The sequence below is a fragment of the Kryptolebias marmoratus genome, linkage group LG5, assembly GCF_001649575.2.
Source record: "Kryptolebias marmoratus isolate JLee-2015 linkage group LG5, ASM164957v2, whole genome shotgun sequence".
In the NCBI taxonomy this organism is placed as follows: Eukaryota; Metazoa; Chordata; class Actinopteri; order Cyprinodontiformes; family Rivulidae; genus Kryptolebias; species Kryptolebias marmoratus.
Genome location: NC_051434.1, coordinates 13,038,719 through 13,061,652, shown reverse-complemented (window position 1 = coordinate 13,061,652; position 22,934 = coordinate 13,038,719). Strand labels below are relative to the sequence as shown.

The following is a 22,934-nucleotide window of genomic DNA, read 5'->3' as shown; positions in this document are numbered from 1 at the left end:
AGCGTGTGTGAGTGAGTGAGAGACGGAGAGAGAGAGAGAGAGAGAGAGAGAGAGAGTGAGAGTGAGAGTGAGAGTGAGTGAGTGTGTGTGTGTGTGTGTGTGTGTGTGAAGAACGCTGATGAGATATAAAATAACCAGTAGCCAATTGAATAAGCTACCCTTTTGGATTTATATATTTGTAAATCTGACTCTCAGTGCCTCACCAACCATGAACCTCACCGCACGTCACTGTCACAGACAGAAGAGAGGACTGAAAGCTCTGCCTCCTGTTCTACTTTTAGAACCTCTAGGAACCACAAGTAAACCTACAGTCTGAGAGCAAAGTGCTCTGTTAGGAAAATACAGAACAATAAGATCTCTAATATAAGATGCAGCTGTGTTGTTGAGAGCTTTGGATGATAGAAGTAAGATTTTAAACTCTTTTTCTGAATTTGTCAGGAAGCCGATGAAGAGAAGCTAAAACTCTCGTTAGATCTCTGGCAGCAGCATTACAGTAGAATTACAAAAGTCCAGCCTAGATGAGATAAATGCATGGACCGGTTTTTCTGCATCATTTTGAGACGAGATGTTTCTAATTTTAGTGACATCTCGCAGGTGGAGGGAAGCGGTCCTGGTCCTGAAAGGCATATCCTGATCCAAAGTAACACCAAGGTTCTTCACGTTAGAACTGGAGGCCAAACTAATGCCATCCAGAGGAAGGGAAGGTTTGTTCCTAAGATGCTCAGGTCCAAACACCATGACCTTTGTCTGAGTTTAAAAGCAAAAAAATTAAGAGTCATCCAGGTTTATTAAGGTTGACTGCTGTGAACAGGATTTTGAAATTGAGGCTGAAAGTGAGTTGTTAAAGCTGAACAAAATAGCCAAAAGGATAGCTAAAAGCTAGCAAAAAGGCCTTTAACATATCCTAATATTGTTCAGATTACATTGATTTCTCTGTAATCAGATGGTTCAGCAGTTTATTTATATGTTTGACAAGAGCGTTAGAAAAATAAATACCTTCTGTTTCTTTAAGGACCGAGCAGAATTGAGCCAGTTTTTCATAACGTGGAAGTTCTCCACGGCCGTCTTCAGTTTGCTTTGACTGAGCGAATAATAATGTTTGCTTTAGGGTGGTTTTGCACGATGTTGTCAAGCTGAAGGTGAATAGTCTGGCAGGCAAAATGACACCTAAAAGCTGAGATGAATTCACACCACAGTGACCTGTTTTAACACAGGTAATCAGGCGAATTCAGAAGTGTAAAATTGCCAACGTTAATTATTTAATACGTTAGCATGGCCTTTCTGATCAGACTGCTTCTTTTCCATTTTCCAGGCCATCTTTCTGTCACCCCCAGGCCGTTCTGAAGAGATGGCGTCGCGACACGTTCGTGTTTGACCTCCAGCTCTTTATTTATCCCTGAAAACGGTACACTATCTTAATTGAAACATTTAATATGTTTACTTATGTTCCATAGTGAATAAAAGAAGAGTTTGTGAGGTTTGCAAATCATTGCATTCTGTTTTTATTTACCCTTTACACAGCATCCCTACTTTTTTTGTTTGTTTGTTTTGAATGGAGGGTGCTTTTTAAAAAACAGTTATTTCATGTTAATATTTGAATTTGTAATAACATTTCTTTTCTTATGTGCTCTCACTTGGAGAGGATTTAATGCTCAACACAGTGACTACGTTTTGCTTATACCATGATTTATTTAGCGAACTGGATACCTCACAGTCCTAACTCCTAGGTAATTAAAGTTTAGTAATCCTAAAGTAAAAAAAAAAAAAAAAAGCATGAGAAAGTAGGTGATCTGTGCCACATTGCCACCTAGTGGTTACACAGAGTACTGCAGCCAACTTGGACTCAAATATCTGGACAGAAATGTTTCAGACAGGTGGGCTGTAGGCAAACTTAAGCTCCAGTATTCTCCTCAAACACTGGCGCTAATTACTTCTGATATTTAAATCATTGCCAGGACTACGTTGATTTAGTTGTTCCTCCGCTCAGCCTTATCGAATACTGTCAGAATATCGTTCATTCTTTGCCAGAGAAACTTCAGCTGCCAGGGTTGAGCCAACCCCAGAACTAAAACTACAAAACACAGACATATTTGTGTCAAATGTTGCCACCTAAACTAATAAACGAATTCCAAATGATCCCAAAGTTATTGTTTTACGCCTTTGAAGCAAAGGAGCGTGGGAGTTTTAAACTGCTATTTTTTTATTTTTTTTTTAGCGTCTTAGCTGTTCTGTGGTGCAAATGCTAGCTTGTGTGCAAACAGAAAAACACGTTGGCTCATTTTACTTCTTCTGAGCTCCACTATCACAGTGCTACAGCTAACAATATCTTTGTTACAGGAAAAAAATGCAGTGTTTGCTGCTGTTTTTGTAAAGTTCCAGTTGAATCAAGTTGAATTGTCCTGCAGCCCTCTTCCCCACCAATTTCCTGCTCTAATGTGTGCAGGTGTTTTTTTTTTTAAGCTTTTAAACCCTCAAAGTAATCATAGGATGTACATCTACAACTGTTGGCTTTTAGAGACAAATGGACACATTTAATCTGCTTTATCTAACACAAAAGTGTCATTTTTACAGCTGCTGAACTAAAAGTTGATGAGGTAGTAGCTCCTAGCCTACACCTAGCAAGCCTACAGTTTAATCTAACTACACTTTTAACTAATTTAATCAACTCTGGTCCCTGACAAAATGAGTTGTTAAACAGAAACGGCAGGAATGCCCGGTTCACATGCTAATTGTAACTACATTCATGCATCACCGTAGTTCAAGCCTTGATCCAAACCCAGAAGTTTATTTGGATGCAAAAGCTGTTTTATGCAAGGAAAAAAAAAAGCAACATGGGAGGATGCATATTTACAAGAAACAATGTACGTTAGTAATAACACATTGACATGGAGAGTGTAAACAGAAATTTGCCATACATCAAAATTTGATGTGAAAGGGGAGATAAATGAGGGCGTGGGGCAAAGGTGAATCCTGGTACGGTTGTGCTTCCACAATAGGAAGATGTTTAAGTCAGTGCTGATACACAAATCATCAGCCAAAGTAAAAACCAGAACAAAAGAAGAAAAAAAAAAAAATGACAGTGACCGTCTTTCAATGATGCTAAAACATAAACGTCACTGCATGTGTAGTGGGTTTTGGAACACTGGACATGCTTTATTTCAGAACTTTTCACAATTTATTTAAACATCTCACATATACAAAATAGGTACAATAGACTTTGCGGTGTCATTGTTGGAGAGAAAGAAAAGGCCGGCTAAAAACAGAACAAAATGGGAACGGGATGAAAACTTGTGCCGTGGGGGTGAACATTGAGAGCAGGACTGGGAGAGTGAAAGAAGCCTAACAAAAACAAACAAAAAAAACTTTAAGAAAAGGAAACAGAGGGTGAACAAAATAAAATTAAACCAAAAAAAAAAAAAAAAATCAGACATTGGGGGTTTGAAACATTCCACCTGCTTAAAGTGGGGGAGTATCGGCAGGATAAATGCAAGACTCCTCAAAGGTCAATACAAAGTAATACAGTAAAAGAGTGGTTTGCTCCACAGCTGCATTTTAGCACCATTGATCTCCGCTTCAAGTAACTAAGCACCTTCCATGCAGGACAAACCTTGAAGCTTTAGAAGTCTTAACATCTCGGTTGTGGACTCGGGTTTGGTCAATAGTATTTTCTTTGAGCGCAGGCGTGAGGTAGTTCAAACCTTTTTTTTTGGTTGTTGTTCTTGGAAATTGTGGTTTTAAACCTCCTCTTTGGAAGATATACAAAGACCACAAAGTGATGCATACTTTCAGCGTTTTTATTACACTTCTTTCATTTTATACAAAAAGATGTCATGATGTCCCACAACAAGGTGTTTTCCCACGTCCCTTTGGGTGGCTGTATTAATTTGCATTGCACAAAATCTCCGTTCAGTCCATTTAGTCCTCTCCGATAGTTGCCCATCTTAAGCAAGTGGATGCTCAGAGAAGAAATCAGCATTCGGTACAAAAAAAAAAAAAACACGAAAGGAAGGGCAGAGATTTTTTAGGGGGGGTCTTTTTTTCTTTGTTCTTTCTCTCTTTTTTTTGGTGTTAATTTATCATGAGTCTATTTATTTGAAACAGACTGGGCCAATGTCCAAACCAAACTCCTGATCAGCTCCACCAATGTCCAAAGGTGCAATGTCGAGGATGGGCAGGCGAGTTGGTTTATTTGTTCTGTACTCAATCACTGTCTTGCTCCATTCGCCAGTGTGTGTCTGCGAGGTTGAAGAAAGTAGAGGAGAGGACGTACGTCAGAACAGTGTGGCGAAGCATCAAAAACTGGAAGATGTTTTAGCTTTTAAAGGTAACACTGTAACTGTGAGATTTAGCATCTTATAAATCAAGTTTAGTTCAAACTCGCATAGTGGGATGAAATACAACAAATCAAGAAAAAAGGCAAAAGTCTACTCACAGTGCAGCCATCCTCCAGCACGGAGAAGGTGAAGCGGCTGTTGCCCTCCGCCCTGAGCTCCACGTCGTTGGAGCCCTGGAGCACCACAGCCTTCTTCAGGTTGCCGCTCTCACCGTCCATGTAGGCAATGCTGTTCTTGCAGTGGTAGGTGACGTTCTGGCTGGCCTGGTTGGAAAGCAGGCGCATGAAAGCCAGCTGGGTGGCCATGCTCTGTGGGCTGAGGGTCTCGTCGTTGTAGGTGAACTGCAAGACCAAAAAAAAAAAAAAAAACGGATCAGTCAGGCGTTCCGAACGGCGGCGAAATAATAGACGTCAAAACGAGCGTTGTGCCCAGGCCTCGCACCTCGGTGCCACCGTTGATGGTCTCTCCAAACCAGACGTGCTTCTTGGTCTCTGTGCTTCTGTACCAGTTCTTGCGGGCGATGCTCTCTGGGTGGGCGTAGATGCAGGTCTCGCGGGTAGTGAAGTCACAGAAGACCTTGACAGCATCGTTGATGCAGCCCTGGTTGGGGTCGATCCAGTAGAATCCTGAGGAGCAGGAAGTAAAGATAATCAGGCTTATCTCTTTGGTCTAGGTTGACTGTATACCAAACCATACAGTCAAAAGACAATTAAATCTTACTAACTGTCACATTTTAAGGAGCTCAAGCAGCTATCAGATGAAGTCGAGCTTACCGCTGCTCCAGTCGGGGTGGCTGAGTTTGATGTCACGGCAGGTACGGGCAGGATTCTTCCTGGATCCCTCGGGGGTGAGCAGGTTCTCGATCTGACTGTTGAGTGACTTGATGGTGGCATCGACTTCGTAGTCCTTGGCTCTCAGAGCGGGCTGGTCGGCTCTGTACTCGTCGTATCCGGAGACGTCGTATCCGCCACCAGAAGGTCCGGGAGGTCCAGGCAGACCGGGAGGTCCAGCGGGACCCTATGGTGGATAAGACGGTTTATTAATATGCAGAAAGCAACTGTAACAAGTGCGTATTCTAAAGGGGGACTCAAGATTGTGTGGTTTGCATTATGATTTAAAAAAAAAGAGAGAGAGGAGAAGGTGTGGATGTAAATTGAAGCTTACCACTGGTCCAGAGTATCCTGGAGGTCCACGAGGACCAGGAGCACCCATGGTACCATGGCCGCCAGCTCTACCGTCCTTACCAGGGGGTCCATTAGGTCCAGCAGGTCCCTGAAGAAAGCAGAGTTATATACTTGAATATATTTCTACTGCAGCTTTAAAAAGGAGACCTAGAAATTCCAGCATGTTTTGATTTTTGCTTTTGAAACAACGTTTTCACAAATCTGCTTCATCCTAGACCGCATTATCCATCTGATCTTCTGTAACGCGGTGTGAACGGAGCCTGCTAACGTTCTAACACTTCTGCTGACCAGAAGGGTGCAGGTTTGTGAAGAACTGATTCAGGATTTCACTCACTCTGGGTCCAGCATGTCCAACTGCTCCAGCAGCTCCGGTGTCACCAGGAGGTCCCTGGAGGAAGAGAAACGACTCACCGATAAGTGACATGGCAATAACAGGAAGAGCTTCTCTGTGTGCTGCTGGTAAAAAATGTTGTTGTTTTTTGTAAATGGTGGCAGATGTGGCTGCATTTGTTGTTCAGATGTTCATTGGGTAGGTGTGCAGCCACTTACAGAAGGTCCAGGCATTCCCTGGAGACCAGGATGTCCACGCAGACCCTTCATGCCTCTATCTCCCTTGTCTCCAGCACCTCCCTTCTCACCACGGGGTCCAGCAGGTCCCTACAGCAACCAGACACACAGGTGAGACCATCATCCTGATGGAACTGGGAATAAGTTTCATGCACGCAGAGGTGAGGCTAATATGTGACGTGGTGTATGTCGAAGTATTCTTAAATACTATAATTGTTTTCTGGAATAGTTTTTTTTTGTACTTACGGGGGCGCCTCTAGCTCCAGCAGGGCCAGCAGGTCCGGTGGGTCCTCCTGGGCCCTAGGGACGGAGAAAGTCAGGAACGAAACGCACGAGTGTCGCAAATGAATACATGTTGATGTGGGTGATGAGAATGGAGAGTAGAAAAAATAATTACAGCCTCTCCACGGTTTCCAGGTCTGCCAGCAGCTCCAGTGGGTCCAGCAGGTCCAGGGGCACCTGCAAGTCCCATGGAACCAGGAGCTCCAGGCTCACCACGGTCTCCCTAAGCAGGGTGAATAAGAGAATATGGAGGTCAGAACACGGGTCTGTGTGGATGTGTTCTGCAAAGAAAGGATGAACGTGAGTATGTTACCTTGAATCCAGGGGCACCAGGACGACCAGGGGGTCCATCGTTGCCAGGGCTACCCTGTTTGTGACAAAATAATATCAGAAAATACATGTTTAAATCATAGTTAAAATCCAAAATATTGATTAATCATTGTTTACACGTATTCATATTCTATTATAGTTTTAGTAAATACCTCACATGGAGCAAAAAAAAGACTTTGGCTGTTCTGAATGTCCTTTTCATCCAGTCTTTGGCAATAATGCATTTTTTAAATCATATTTAGAGACTTTGTAAGTCAGCAAAATTATAGTAAAACTTTGCTGTTAGTTTTAAATGTATTTTTTTTTGTGAACGGCTGATTATTGGGCACGCTGTTAGATAAGGATGCTCCAGAGAGTTCAACATTAAACAGCATGTTTCTTCTAAAATAATAATAAAAAAAGCCTTAAACATCAAAGTATTAATGTGAAGGTTGTTCATCAGCCATTACATAACAAGAAAACTTAATTGCCTTAAAAAAAGTTACAAAACCTTCATGAAATTAAAAAAACAAAACAAACAAACATCTTACATTTTCAACAAAGACATTAATAATCTCTCCTAATTCAGAAGCGACTTTTCTTCACTGATTATTATTGTCCGTGAGCTGCTTTAAAAAGGTCCTGTCAGAGCTTTACCTCACGTCCAGCCTCTCCCTGAGGTCCGGTCATACCGGGCATGCCGATGTTGCCAGGGGGGCCGCGTGCTCCAGCGGAACCAGGAGGTCCAACTCTACCGGGCTCTCCCTGTGATGAACACAAAAGTCAGTTGATCAAAAACAGTGAAAAGGGTTCACCACTGACTGGAAATGTAGGAGTTGAATAATAAGAAGGGTTGACCGAGCATGCAGCAGGTGGGCGCTCTTGCTCTGTGTCTTACTGGGTGACCATGTACGACAGCGGGTTACTGTGGTTGGCAACAATTTTCCTGACATGTTTGGTGTGATCTCCCGAATTTAGAAATGAGGCAGACGTTCAAGCGGAGGATTTGATCTGATTTTTATTTCTATTCAAACTTCTCCATGCTCGAACCGGTTGTTGTTCATTCTTTGCTGAGTCTTATCAGATTGAGATGTGGTGTTTTAATTAGTAAGATTCTTTACTCACCACAGAACCAGCACCACCAGGGGCACCACGATCTCCTCTAGCACCAGGCAGACCAACGAATCCCTGAAGTCCAAGAGGACCAGTGGTTCCAGGAGCACCAGGAGGTCCCTGAACACATAACAACAACTCATGTCTTTGTGATCTTAGTTATAATTCTGAACTTCTGTTGCATAGAAGCTAAAGGGCTCTCTATATGTCAGTGCTGGGTAGTCTGAAGTGACGTACAGCTGGGCCAGACTCTCCAGAAGGTCCCTTCTCTCCAGCTGGACCAGGTGGTCCAACCATACCCTGCTCGCCAGAAGGACCAGCAGGACCTGGATCACCACGGAGACCACGAGGGCCTTCTTTGCCAGCAGGACCAGTGAGGCCAGGAGGTCCACCAATACCCTGGGACGGAAGGAGCAGGGAAAGTGGTTAATGGTAAGCGCATGGGTCCGCGTTTAATAATATTTCCTAATGCAAAATTAATACTCACAGCAGGGCCAGGAGCACCAACTCTGCCAGCAGCACCAGGCATACCAGTTGCACCCTGACCGAAAAAAACACACACACACACACACAGTTAGCCAGAATTGGCTTTCGTGATGTCCATTAAAAAAAAAAAAGAAGTTGTTCCTCTCGTGACGAGAAATGTAGTGTCTTTAAATTTGACCGGTTTTCTGTAATAGAGCCAAAAGGCTAAAAATGTGCGATATTGTAGGCTTTGTCAGACCAGAACAGTGGTATGATAAACAACCAAAAGGCAAATATTTGAACAACAGCAAATAATCTGATTGTTATATGTTAAAGCTGTAATTTGTAACCTCTGCATTCTGTGATGGGCCTGCAGTGACAACAGAACAGTGTTCGTGTGACAGGTGTATGACTTTGTGTGAGCATACTCACAGCAGGACCAGTCTCTCCACGGGCACCAGGAGGTCCAGCAGGGCCAGAGGGACCCTAGATATCAGGAAGAGGGAAAACCTCTTATTTACGCCCTACAGCAGCGTTCCATCCAGTTTTAAATGTCCTCAGTTTAAACCTTTTGTTTAGGATTTGTAGTTAACTCTAAAATCAAGCTTTTTGGAAGATTGTAAGCTCGCTTACAGCAGGTCCAGACTGTCCAGCAGGACCGGTAGGACCAGAGGAGCCAGCTTCTCCCTTTCCTCCAGCTGGTCCACGCTCTCCTCTTGCTCCGGGCTGACCGTCGCTACCCTGCGGGAGGAGGAAGCACGACTTAGTAAACATCAGTACAAGTGCGCATGTGATGCAACCGTTTGGTTATATATAATCCGCCTATATTAGCATTGGCTTACAGGGGGTCCAGAGAATCCAGGGGATCCAGCGGGTCCAACCTCTCCACGCTCTCCCTGTAGACAAGAAGCAGCTCCTCAGAACAACGGTACAAAGCGCTTCATAAAAGCTCTATGATTTGCAAAGGTCCTCGTTTGATATATACAATCATATCTATTGATAATAAGAAGTTCAATCAACAGGTACGTACAGGGGGTCCACGAGGTCCAGCAGAGCCAGCAGGTCCAAAGGATCCACTCTCACCCTGAAAAAGAAAACACTGATTAAGAACTGTTCTGTTTGTCTAATAACTAATCTGTTGAATAATCAAATCATATACACTAACAAGAGAAAGTGCATGAGTCTTCCCATCTGAGATATAATATATGAGATAATGTGAATCAACTCTCAATTCAACCGTTTTATTTCATTTTCTCTTTAGCAGAGCCTTTTGTGGTTGTGTTTTTTTGTTCAGTAGGGATTTTAATGCTACTGTTACATTAAAAGGTACTAAAAAATGCATAGAATTGAAAACAAATGTCTTTTAAATTATGTAAATGCTTGGCACATTTTAATGTTCTACGTTAACTACTGGGAACTTCTTAGTCATAAGTTGTAATTTATAAAAAATAGCCATTAGATGGCAGCATTGAGCCTCTTGCTTCAGACAATAGCCCCGAGGTATTGTCATATATGACAATACCTCTTATTACAGCAAAGAGTCACAAGGTTTGAAGATGACATCCAGCTTTGTAAAAAAATAAAAAAAATAAATAAAAAAGCCCTGTTTCCATGGTGCTTTAATCACAACAACATCTGCTGACGGCTTACTGTTGTAGCTCAGTGGTAGTGAGTCTGTCTTACATAGTTTTGACAGAAGCTATTTGTAGATCACATAAAACTTAATCCTATTTGTTTGTATTCTTGTGAAAATGTCAGACATGAGTTATTAAGGTGGTTTCTGATAAGCACCTGTTTTCTAGGATTCATTTAATCAACTGACCTTATCTCCATTGGCTCCAGTGGGTCCAGGAGGACCAGGAGGTCCAGGGAGACCCTGGTGTTAGAGAGGAAAGTGCAGTGAGACCAGGGCCCTGGTTTAAATGTCTAAAGTCTCAAAAAGGACAAGGGGAGTAAAACTTACACGAGATCCGTCTCTTCCGGGGTTTCCATCGGGGCCTCTGTGTCCGGCCTCTCCCTGTAGGAGAAGGTGCACCGGGTTGTGAGATGGACAGGAACAAATGAGAAACGACACGTGCCGGTGGCTGATATTTCTTTCGAGCTACCTTCTCTCCCTTAGGTCCTGGAGTACCAGCAGCTCCACGCTCGCCGGGCATGCCGGCACTTCCCTGATGTCCAGGAGCACCAGCAGCTCCAGCAGCACCAGGCTCTCCCTGAAAAACGGAGAAGAACAACCTTGGTTCAACCTTTCATTGGCTTGGAGATCATTTTCACCTTTTTATTTATTTATTTATTTTTAATCTTTGCTTTTTACAATCTTCCACAGCAGTCCCGTCATCTTACCTTGCCACCATCAGGTCCAGGGGTTCCAGCAGGTCCACGAGCTCCCATTGGTCCCTGAGGTCCGCTAGATCCTTGAACACCTGAGACACCTTTTTCTCCCTGAAGGCATCGCACAGATGTATGTGATCATCATGCACGTACAATACGTCAAAAATCTACTGGTTTCATCCATGTGGTCTGTAAAACAAAGGCTTGAACAGGTGAGCTCACCTTGCCACCAGCAGGTCCGGCAGCTCCCTGGTCTCCTGGGATACCCTACAGAAACACACCCGGTTGGTTAGAGGCGTTGCACTCCAAAACGAAGTGAAACCCAGCATGTGTTTGTCTGCTTACTCTCTCTCCAGGTTTGCCGGCCTCACCACCAGGTCCAGCAGGTCCAGGCAGACCCTAAATTTATTCATGGTGCGAACAGAAAGGAAGAGAGGAAGTCAGTTTTATAATAATAATAAAAAAAACACTTCATAGATGTCATAGCTTCTGCATTCTGTTAGGAACTGTTTTTTAGTGATTGTAGAGCATGTGTAGCTGCAAAAGCTGAAGTTTTTCAAAAAGCTCACAAAGGCAACAGGAGGATCTAGCGTGTTCCTTAGTAAAAATGGTGCAATAATTGCTAATTTATATTAAAAAAAAAAAACAGGTGTCAGAACCAAACCTGGAAGCCAGGAGCTCCTGCAAGTCCCTGCTCTCCCTTCTCACCAGGACCACCCTATTTCAACAAGGACATAAGAATTGTCTGTTTAAAAGAGTGTAATAATGTCAAAATCACAATAAAATGTTTAATCTGATACAAAAGTATAATTAATGTGAGCTCATGTGCTTAAGGAGACTTACAGCAGTTCCCATGGGGCCAGTGGCTCCATTGTTGCCATCAGGTCCAGGGGGTCCCTAATCACACACACACACAAAAACAACACAATTGAACAACTGACAACTTCAGAGATGTTCAACAGCAAATATATTTATTTGTCTGTATATTGTTGTTTATTGACGTACTCTCAGTCCAGTGGGGCCAGTGGATCCCTTCTCTCCAGGCTTACCAGGCTCTCCCTGTAATTAAAAACAACAAGCAGTTTAAACACAGAATATAGTAACAAAAAAAATAAATAATAATATTAAAGTGTAAGTGCTAATTTTTAAGTTTTATTCTACTAACAGAAGGTCCTTTGGGTCCGGGGAAGCCAATGTTTCCAGGCATGCCTCTTGGACCAGTTGGGCCAGGTGGTCCAGCGCGGCCATCTTGTCCAGCAGGACCCTGGAGCAGGAAGCAAATCATAAAACTGTGTTACCCGTGTTCATCTGAGAAGATGTTGTCAGAAACATTGCGTTATCAGACCAGCAGGAAGTTATGTCTTTTTTAAAAAAAATAAATACAGTTTAGGTTTTACTCACAGTAGGTCCCTCTTTTCCTGGGGGTCCAGAGCTTCCAGGGCTACCTGGGAGACCCTGTGGAAAACACACACATTCATCAGTCATTAAGATCTACACATGTGCAGATATGTAGTCTTTTTAGGCAAAAGATCAAATGCACCAATGTTAAGCTAGAGCAAAAGACTCACTCTGAGACCAGCTGGGCCAGGCTCACCAGCACGACCAGCATCTCCAGGGGGTCCGCGAGGTCCAGCAGAACCAGTGGAACCACGAGCACCAGGCATACCCTTTGAGAGGGGGGAGGGGGGGAAGGAGCAGCATATCAGGACCAGAAAACTTCACCACATGTCTAAATGTTGCCTGTGTGTAGATGCGATGCTCACAATGGGGCCGGTGCGTCCGTCAGAACCAGGCAAGCCACGGCTTCCGGGAGCACCCTGAAGGGAGACACGCTGGAGTTAGGAGCTGATTCCTCGCATGTGGCTCCAAAAACAGAAGGGAGGTGGGGTACTTACTCTGGCTCCACGGTTGCCAGCAGGCCCGTTAGCACCGATCTCACCGGTTGGTCCTCTCTTGCCCTCCTCGCCTTGATTTCCGGGGGCTCCCTGAGGTCCTGCGTTACCCTGAGGAAGACCACAGAGAGGTTGGGTGTCACAAACTGCAAACATCAAATTTATCTGGACTCATTTTTCAGTTATAGCCAAAATTGAAATAAATGAAACTTACAGGCTCGCCTTTGGGGCCAGTGTCTCCCTTGACACCCTGAGGGCCAGGATCACCCTAAAGCACACACAAACAGATTCACGTCATCGGAAAGAAAAATTATATGCATATAGGTTTGGTGCTTGAAGTGTTTTTCCACTCCAGACCAGTTGTGTTACGTGAGTTTTTTCATGAGCATTACCCTGAGGAAGTGTCACAGCTGCGTTTGTGGAAAACAGAATATTGGAAATTAGGCCGGTCGGTTCTCAAGACCAGACCATAAAATAGCTAAAATTAGATTTTAATCACAGGTAAAACAATACTTATTATTTCCATGACATCTTCCCTACACAGTAAAACTACAGCAAAGCAGTATTATTGTTGATGTGAGGTCAGCCTACATGTTTTATTTGTGTGTTTTACTGAAAACCCTCCCGATGATTCTTTCACAGGCGGAAAATATTGCAACACAAAGTCTAAATAGCGTGCCGCTTCGGTGCATTCAAGTTAAATAAAAAGTCAAGCACTTTTGCTGTATTGCTGTATGCTGGTAACACGCTCACACGTGTGTTACTCACAGAAAGGCCTCTTGGTCCAGCAGCACCCTGAGGTCCCTGAGGTCCGGGTATTCCTCTTGCTCCGGAGATGCCGGGAGCTCCAGCAGCACCGGGGGCTCCCTGAACAACAGGCGGGACGACAAGTCAGCATGACCTTCAGACCTTATTTACACTGAAATAGTAAAGTCTGCGCTGAAATCAACCAGAGCTCAAAAATGATTTAAAAGAAAAGTAAAAGAGTTTGTTTTTCCGGATTTTGTTGTATATTTTGTGTTGACAGCGAGGTAAAATTTGGTCCTAGGTTACATAGGTGTTTTGAATATTTGGGCAGGTGTTTATGTGTCTGCGGCTAGATTTAGTCCATCATATCAGTTAAAGACACTGGAAGCAGCTTACAGGTGTGCAGCTGAATTAAGGGTCTGCTTTGAAAATGGGTGTGCTACATCTCATAGTTTAAAAATAAAAGGCCCTTGTCTTCCCCTCTCATTGTTACACCTTTTGCAATCCTAAAAAAAGGCAGGCTATTACTGTAAAACTTGTTTATAAGGGTATGTCAATAGAGGAGTGATCCTGTTGCATCATGTTGTCTGCACGTGTGTTGTTTTCAGCACAGCATTGACTCAAAGTAATGTCCACAAGTGTGATACTTACAGCAGCTCCCTTGGCTCCGTTCAGGCCATTAGCACCAGGGTTACCCTACGGAGAGAGAGCACAAGAGATTAGAGCAGCTCAACATCTAAGATCGAAAATTTCACCTCAACCTAAATTATTACGTTCGAAGGCTTAGATCCGAAACAAGAGCACAAAAAAATGCAACCTTACTACAAAAACCTATGCGAAGAAAATGAGGTAATTTTGTTTTATTTTTGTTCTGCTTTTGGATACTTACAGAAGGACCAACTGGGCCAACAGCACCATTGGGTCCAGGCTCTCCTCTTGCTCCCTGAGGTCCAGATGGGCCACTAGCTCCAGCGGGTCCAATCTCTCCCTGACAGTGACAGAAATACACTCTCGATCAAACAGTGTTTCCAGATTACCTGATGGTTACTAATGTATTTATAAGAGGTGCAAACATTTGTTTATATGAACTTAAAACAATTACAAATGCGCCAAACTGGTGTGCGAGAAGACGGAACAACTGGTTCGAGATTATGACTATCAATGACATCTTTTTTTTGTGACCTTAAATGTTACAACTTTCAGAAGTTCGTGCAACTGGAAGAGACTTTGCGCTCACCTTGGGGCCGGGACCACCAGGGAAGCCGGGGGGACCGGCAGCACCCAGAGGACCCTGCGGGGAGAACAAACACGACCGTCAGGATGCGGAAAAGGGGTCACCCGGTTTGTTTGGCAAAGCTAGCATCGCATGCGACGATTCACAAAAAAGGGCGCTCTCATTTTTAGATCGGCCCGCAACGAAAGGTTTCACTCACGGCGGGGCCGGCAGGTCCAACGTTGCCATCAGCACCGCGAGCACCAGCAGAACCAGCAGGGCCAGGACGGCCTCTCTCACCAGACTGACCACGTTGTCCCTGAAGACAAAACAAGCGATCCATTCACTCACTGTTCGGTTCTTCATTTTATGCACTGTATTCACATCAGTTCACACCTGCTAAGCTAGCTGATGACTGTTGGGGATATTTATAAAAAATCTAAGGATTTGTGCCAAAAAAGGAGAAGCTTATCAAAAACTTACAGCCAGTCCAGGACTTCCAGAAGCTCCAGAAGCACCAGACTCACCCTAAAGGAAAGGTTTGTGCGTAGTCAAGCATTTGAAATGAACAAGGGAATCTGCAGCAATGTTTGATGATGAAATCATAAAGGGGTTAGATGGTGCCTTACCTTGGGTCCAGCGACACCGGGTTCTCCTTTACGTCCATCCAGACCAGTGTATCCCTAAAACACAGAAGCAGGGAGATTAGTGAGGACATAGGGGTGGCTTTTAGAGAAGAAAAGTGCAAAAAGTGGTGTAATCAAGAAATGTAGTTTCTCCACACTGATAATTATTTTTATTGATGAAGAAACATTCAAAAGGTAACTTAAGCCATTAAGAATGATTGCCCGCCTTTAGATCATTTTCACAGGAGCTTTTTACATTTGGGACAACCACACATGACCAGCTGTGCAGCCTGTCTCGTTCCAGTAATTTTAGGCCAACTGGTGGAACACTCGGTGCCTAACGAGGGCCCATCCTCATCCTCTGCCTTAATCCAGTGAAACGCAACAAAGGTATGATCAAGGTGAAGCTGTGGGCGTGAAAGAAAAAACCCCGCCAAACTTACTCTGTGTCCTTTCATTCCTGGAAGTCCGGGGGTTCCGGGGAATCCGCGAGCACCCTGCAGTCCGAAAGAAAAGAAAGTTACGCATTTGCCACGTTCGTAGTCAAAATGTCGGATGGTAACCGTCGCATCATGTTTCACGTTTTGATATAAAAAAAAAACCCTCTTACCTGAGTGCCGGCGACACCTCTGTCTCCGGGTTTGCCAGGTCTGCCGTTGTTACCCTGCAAGGAGTTAACAGAAGAGAAGTCACCTTTTAATGGTTAAAGAAACACAGCTACGGCAACACCTCAAAAGAACGTGAGGAGGGGGAAAGAGGAGTGCGCAAACACAAACGTACATCTTCTCCAGATTTGCCAGGAGGTCCAGGGGGGCCACGGGGTCCAACAGAACCCTGGAAAATAAAAGCAGAGCGTTAAGGTCTCACAGATCACGATGCCACCTGAAGTGATTCTATTGATTTTGTTTTTCTGCGTGATAACTCGGAGAACTGTGATATACTTACAGCCTGACCAGGCTCTCCAGGCTCACCAGGGTGTCCCGTGTGTCCTTGAGGTCCCTGTTTAAGGAACGTCACGACGCATGAAGATTTCAACAAATTCTTTATGTAGGGAAAGATTTAAGGAGGGTTTTTTTGTACTTACAGGAGGTCCAGGAGGTCCAGAGGGGCCTCTAGGTCCCATCATACCCTGATAAGGAAAGAGAAGTTAAAAAAACATTAATTTCCAAATCAGCTTGGTCTAAAATTCTTTTTCTTTTTTTTGTCATGAGGGGTAATGACATGGAAATAATTCAAATGTGGGGCAAAATAGAAACTTCTCATGCCCTTTAATGATTCATGTGCAAAGATAAAAAAAGCCTAAACTGGTTTAAAAAACCCCAAAACAAAACACTGAAGCATCTTTTGTGTTGTTGAGTTGAGAGAAGAAGGGGGCCCTCACCATTGGTCCAGGGCCAGGATCGGGAGCCTTAACACCATCAAACTGAGCAGCAAAGTTCTGTGGAGCAGATGAAATGAAACAGAATTAAATCGACACAAAACACACGTCCCTGCTGGTAGATCTGAACTGAATGCATTCATTGGGAGGTTCAGGCAAGAAAAGTGTTCATACAGTTCAACGACTGCAAAGCACTAACAATGATCTATATCATTTCAGAAAAGTAATTTTGTAAACACATTTTATAGAAAGTCCCACCCAAGATAAATTAAGGTACTGCGCTGGGAAACGTTTCTTAAAGCTGAATTACATTTACATGATCCACTAGTGACCTAATTCTGGGTCATACAAGTGTTGTCTTAAAATGTCCCGGGGTTCAAAAGGGCAAAGGTCAAAAAGCTGGAACAGTTCTTGTCAGACTTGTAACGAGACACAACAGTGTACCGATCGCAGTCCAAATTTAGACGAGTCCTGTGCTTTAACTTTTTGATCGTCACTATCAAAAAATTCTCAGTGGTCGTAATCGTTTTTCCGAGCCGATTTTCCCATCCAGCGAGCGTTGCCTGATAAAAAAGAGCAGAAACAGCAGACTTACTCCTCCGAGTCCAGGGGGACCAGGTGGGCCAGGAGGGCCAGGGATGCCGGGTTTGCCGTCTTTTCCATTGGGGCCAGGAAAACCCTGGAACACACAGATGAAAAGTGTCCAAATGACTTCCAATAAATCATCAGCTGGTCTGAACACTGGCTACTCTGTTATTATTATTCATGTTATTATCATTATTATCAGAAAATACCATAAAGACGCCCGAAAATACAGGTAACGAAACATTTTTGCCACAATAATTGCACAGGTGGTAAACAATGGGGTGTGGCCTATTCAGGTTAACAGGTCAGACGACATCCCAATGGTCACAACGTGTCGCATAAATAAAGCTAAAAAAAATAAAAAATAAATAAAATCCTGTATTTTATCCATGCGCTGGTAAAATGAAAGGCAGCAGAGTTTGAGTTCAGCTCACCCTGTCACCTCGAGGTCCTTTGTCTCCTCTGGGACCCTGCAGCACAGAAATCACAGAGTCAGCCCTCAGCAACATGTTTGTTGCCACAAGTTAAAGCAAAACAAGCCGCGGTTTCTGATCAACGTAACTAAGAGCAACACTAACGTGACATTGAAATCATTTTCAATCTATTTGGGCTTTGTAACAAGGATAACAGAAGCTAACAAATATGGCAAAGTTGCCCTTTTTTCGAGCTACTCTAATAAGCCGAAGTCTAGTCACTCAATCACACATAAGATCCATCTTAAAAGCCTAATCTCTTGAATAGAAAAGTAGATGAGCAAATCTGAGATTTACTTATTCAGCATATTGTTTCCATGCCTTGTGAGTAGGAACAAAATACATTCTGTTTGCAGATATTTTGTCACAGTAATAATCTACATGATCTCTGTTGCAGAAACAGGAATTGATTTAAGGCCAGAGTAGAGCATTGATGCACAAAATAGCTGGAACATGATAAAGATAATGGCAAGCAGTGTTAAAGCAGTAATTTCATGATGAATGTAACTTCCTGACGTGCTGCTGAGGCTCCGAACGCCAAACTACATTCTGAGCAATCTCAATTACAAGCAGCCACTGGACCAGAAATGGACTTTTATTGTGTCGGTGCTTTTCTCTAGTTTTAGCCTCACTGATCTGAGATCAGCCTTTTTTGTGTGTGTGTCTCTTTACATTTATCCAAATCAAGGAGGAGAGGAAGCTCCCAAACTGACCCGAGGCCAGCTGTTACAGGGACAAACCTCCCTCCGCTCACTCAGAAAGGACCCTTTGTGCCCGGCTCTGGGGGCGCCTCTGCACTGCGGTTTTAACTTTCACTGACACCATCTTTAGCCAATAGGACCCTCACCTGTTTGTGGACAGGAAAGGGGGGAAAAACACGAAATCACTCAGCTCCGAAGCTGAAAAAGCCTGCTTGGGTTTGAGATTGCTCAGACTGGCCTGCGGCAGCCTATAAACTCTGTCCTGGGATGTTTCACGGGGTTTGGCAGACTGAAAACGGGCATCTTGACAAGGTAAAGCTGTCATTAGGATATATTGTTTTCTTGGCAGCATGCATGTGTACTAACCGTTACTGTGGCATTGTGGAGATGAGGAGGAGGAGGCAGAGGGGGGAGGGCAGGAAGAAAAAACAGGGAATATTTTGTTAGAACATTTTTAAAAACTACAGATCAACACCTGCAAAAGAAGCAAAGTCATTTCCTTCCATCTGTACTCTGTTTTGTTTTTAAATGCCATGATTTTTGGATCTGCTCGACAACAAAAGTTTGCTGATGGCGCACACACGGAGGCTCCATCTGTTGGTGTGGGACATCAAAAGCACTGCTCTGAACCTGCAGCTGCCACATTAGTGACAAAAGTGCAGCTTTTTGTACTCTGAAGCCTTTATCCTTCACCAGATCTGTCAAAAAAAGACGATCAGTGTTGATCACTGTGCTGTACTCATAGCCTGTAACCGAAAGTGGTAAAACACACAAAGCCCTGCCAACTAAAACAACACTTTCCCTGCATATTTCATCAGCTTACAAACCCGCTTGCTGTCCCACAAGTCTTAGCACAGCTTCAACAATAGCCCGAGGCTACGTCTACAAACGCTGTGAGTCACTGTAACCTTTCTGAGACCGTCTAACTGCGTTAATCAGGACCTCAGAGCTGCAGCATTCCAGATATTAAGGCTCCACAGATGCTAACAGGTCTGAACCGGTACTTTTATGCCCCCTGGGACAGGAATAGTTTCCCTGCCACTACAAAGAAGATGAGAAGCAGCTCATTTCTAAAGACGCCTGCTATTTATATCATGCCACTTTTGCAGTTTTGCTCCTACAGTTTTGGGGCAGATGTTCCAAACTGTTGGTTTTTAGGCCTCTTTTCCCAATTTATGGCTGACCATACTGTCTCTTATTTATGTCAAGTTGCAGGTGGACATCAGACCCCCCCTCTCTCTGGAAGACTATGGACCAGCTGGACACCAAGCTGGGACCTCCCCGTAAACTCTGAAAGGTTATGTCCCAATTTGTCCACAAGGGGGCACACTTGGGCATTCAAATTTCCGTAAGATTACTCATTTCTGTTCCTTTATAATCTAATAACCTAACCATCTAAGCTAAACTTAATTTCAGATTTTATGGGGATTTATCTGAATATTGCTGTCTATTACCTCTGAATGAGATTGAACTTTAAAAGACTTAACTGTAAACAAATGTGGAAAAACAAGTTTTACTTTTAGTTAAATACTAAAAAAAACCCAACGTTTCTGTTGCTGTTCTATCCTAATTTTACTGAGCAGATTCAGTTAATGGATCGAATTGGTGCCAAGCAGATGTTCCCACGCTTGACCAGCAGGGGGAGACATCGCAGCTCCAAAAAGGCAAAGCTCGGTCCCTTCAACATCTGGATGGAACAATGTGTACAACGCCCCACTAAGTTTTTCCACCCTTTTCCTAAAAGAAAAAGACAAATCTCGCCTATTTAAATACCTCGACATGCATTTAAAGTCGTGAAAAGTCACTTAAGGTCTAGATCAAACAGTTTTTTTTTCTCAAAAGGAAAACTTTTATCATCATTTTTGTATCCTTGGAAAAAAAAAAAGAGTGAAGAATCCTTTGCTCAGTCCGTTGAATTTTGTCTTCAGGTTGGCCATCATTGTAAGTCCCAAACAAAAGGCAAGCGAAAAGATCCTCAAGCAGTGGAAATATCCATCAGAGAGGGGGGAAAAAAGAGCATACAATCAAACTTACATTGACATGATGCTAGGTATGAAGTTACTGCAAGCAGCAACAGAATCCGGGTATCCACAAAGCTGAGCATGTCTAAACAGACATGCAGACTCCTTGTGCCGCTGAGCCCCTGTGTTTAAACCACCTTCAAGCAGGCATACAGTTGTGGTGACACGAGTAACTCCAAACTTAGCAGAAACCTGCTGCCGTGATGCTAGAATAATAAAGTCCCATCAGGCCTATTTATACGGGGCAGGAGGGTCCCTGGTCTGCGTGTCAGAAGTCAGCCCCTCGGCCAATGAGCGAGCAGAAACCCAATCTGACTCCCATCCCTCCGCAGCTCGGAGGCAGTCATGTGGTCCCGCATCTCCCTGCCTCCTTTCCACCGGAGCCCGTTTGGCAACGCTCTGGCCATGATGACGAGTGCAACGTTTTAATTAGATCCATTCTTTTTGAGGACGTGGACAGCGTCGACGTTTATAAGAGAGATGAAGGCCTACTTCTGTTCCCTGCTCGCGGGAACTGTCGGGACCGAGGCGCGGGTCCGGGCCCATCCGAGCTTCTTCGCTTTTTGTGCGTAAAAAAGGCGGCTGTTTTGACGCGCGCCAGTGGCACCAAGATGATCTGTGCCCTTTTCTCCCTTTTTTTTAATTTGCATTTTAAGGGAAGACTGTCTGTTTTAAAGTTAAAAACAAGTCCGCGTTCATCTTTTCAGCTGTTTTCATTTAAGCCTTTTGCGCTTTTGTTGGAATGGACTTTTGCGCTCTTTTTACGCACGGATTTCTGATGCCAGAGTTTCCGTTCATTTCATTGCTTTGAAAGTCATTTTAGTGGCATTTTTTTATTTTTTTCTTAATCACTTCTAATGCGACTGTCTGCTATTTTATAGTGTAGAACTCGTGCACCAAGCATTTCCTGATGACTTTCCATTGTGCCTCTAAATAAACCAGCTTCCATGACACACGTTCACTCCGTCAGAAGCAGAGGTTTATGAGTGGAGGGTAGTGATTCACACACAACACTGGGGGAGCTTCAGACTGTCATAAGGCAGGTGTGAGAGGAGATCCAGTTTCCTCTGTCTCTCTTGCTCTCTCTCTCTCTGTGCAGCTCTTACCTGCCCACATGACCAGACATGTCATCTGCTCCACCACTACACCACTACCCTTCAGTTTAGGCCTTAGATTTCTTTCTCTTTTTAATCTCACATTCATGGTTCATTTCAGCTAGTAAATTACAGCACCAATGCATGTTATGGACAATAAAGTGCAAAACCCACCATTTCAGAATGATAAAGGCTACGTTTAAACAGAAAAGAACAAGAAAATGTTTAACTTTCAACTTTTAAGCAGGTATAGATTTTAACAATGGAGGGGAAAGTTGATTATTGTCTGTTTCAAATTTTCTTTTGAGCTGTATGAAGCAGGATCAGCTGACGGGTAAGGTCTTGTTCTGTTGAGCTCAGCTTTTCCTGGGTTTTTATCCTGCAAACAGTCAGAGCTCCCCTACAGATCTTGGTGATAGAAATCTTGTGTCAAATGGTTCAAATTCAGTCTCAAACTCTTTCTGTTGCACCAAATCAGGTCAATCAGGAGTTTAAATGCTCAAATTCTGTTTTTATTTTTTTGTTACATGCTGATTTATTCTATAGAACTCCTGTTTTTTTTTCTTTTTTCTTCATGTTGGCTCAAGAAATAAACAAAAAAAAAAGAAAAATTAGGGAACAGTCGACAATTTCCCCCTCACCTTTTTCTCTGCGTCAAACTAGAGAGATGTGAGGGAAGAAAGGAAAAGAAAAAGAGGCGGAGCGTGAGAGATGAAATGTGTTTTAAAGATGGCAGAGCTCCCACCCACTGCAGAGTTGCGTTCTCATGTTTGCTGAGGAGCCGAAGCCTTGAAGAAGAGACCAGAGACAGGAGACGTAGGGAATTAAAGATGGCTGAAAAGCTCCACATCATCAGGCTTTTTTCTCTTTTTTCAAGGAGAAACAGCCAAAACTACCCTCTAAAATAACTGCAATTGGAAGATGGGCAAAAAGAAAACAAATGAAAGCAGTTGAACTTGGGTTTAAAGTCGTGAATTCAAGCTCTAATGTATTTATTTTAAATATTTTCCCCTGAAATTGTCTCTGTTTTATTCGACACCAACAATTTGCATAGATAAAAGCTATTACACGATCACCCGCCTTTCATGGAGGCAGACGGTGATAAATGTCAGAGTCCTGAAGATGTTATGAGCGACTCAAGCATGATCTCCTTGTGCCTGTGTGGGTTTTCTTCAGGGACAGCCTCCTCTCCAGTCACTGGGTGCGAGTTTGACTTTAAAATGACCTTAAAGCAGCAATTCGGATCTTTTTGAAGCGGGATCCTGTGGAGGATTATGAACAGTAACTATCTTACCTGCTCTATAAACAACCTCGGTTGGCAGAAACAGTTTAATTTTGGCCTAATGTTTAGTTTGAGCTGGACCAAAACCAAAAGGGAACGCTGCTTATACACTTCTACATCACCATCAGTTGATCGTTTTATGGTTATTTACATAGAATGTAATGGGAGCTCAGATAGCAGCAGCAGCTAGCTGTAGTTACGGTGAAGCCTGGGGCACTTCTGGACTTCATACTTAACCCTCCAGTAGCTTTCAGGTCAAATTGACCCAAAGTTACAAGGGCTTCTCTACCTCGCTCTATCTCTATCTCTTTTGAGGGCTTCAGAAGGGTTAAGGTTT

General features: G+C 43.5%; 1 protein-coding gene across 3 annotated transcripts; it reads right to left on the bottom strand.

The window, feature by feature from the left end:
* Nucleotides 1-3,123: 3,123 nt before the first annotated feature.
* col1a2 (collagen, type I, alpha 2) lies at nt 3,124-20,437 on the bottom strand. Of its 3 annotated transcripts, XM_017424306.2 has the most exons (50): nt 20,235-20,437; nt 18,567-18,571; nt 17,461-17,496; nt 17,037-17,120; nt 16,445-16,501; nt 16,148-16,192; nt 16,009-16,062; nt 15,844-15,897; nt 15,674-15,727; nt 15,507-15,560; nt 15,067-15,120; nt 14,921-14,965; nt 14,658-14,756; nt 14,462-14,515; nt 14,114-14,212; nt 13,876-13,920; nt 13,246-13,344; nt 12,692-12,745; nt 12,481-12,588; nt 12,349-12,402; nt 12,154-12,252; nt 11,987-12,040; nt 11,751-11,849; nt 11,591-11,644; nt 11,429-11,482; nt 11,250-11,303; nt 10,931-10,984; nt 10,808-10,852; nt 10,598-10,696; nt 10,360-10,467; nt 10,218-10,271; nt 10,077-10,130; nt 9,285-9,338; nt 9,097-9,150; nt 8,888-8,995; nt 8,687-8,740; nt 8,277-8,330; nt 8,027-8,188; nt 7,802-7,909; nt 7,334-7,441; nt 6,681-6,734; nt 6,483-6,590; nt 6,332-6,385; nt 6,068-6,175; nt 5,853-5,906; nt 5,499-5,606; nt 5,108-5,351; nt 4,776-4,960; nt 4,433-4,675; nt 3,124-4,235 (listed from the first exon to the last, which is right to left on the bottom strand). In XM_017424306.2, the coding sequence occupies exons 1-50, from the start codon at nt 20,302-20,304 to the stop codon at nt 4,089-4,091; spliced, it is 4,059 nt and encodes a 1,352-aa protein (XP_017279795.1). In that variant the 5' UTR covers nt 20,305-20,437; the 3' UTR covers nt 3,124-4,088. The 3 variants fall into 3 exon arrangements, with proteins under 3 accessions (XP_017279795.1, XP_037831575.1, XP_037831576.1); XM_037975647.1 differs by lacking the exon at nt 9,097-9,150; XM_037975648.1 differs by lacking the exon at nt 10,598-10,696.
* Nucleotides 20,438-22,934: the final 2,497 nt, after the last annotated feature.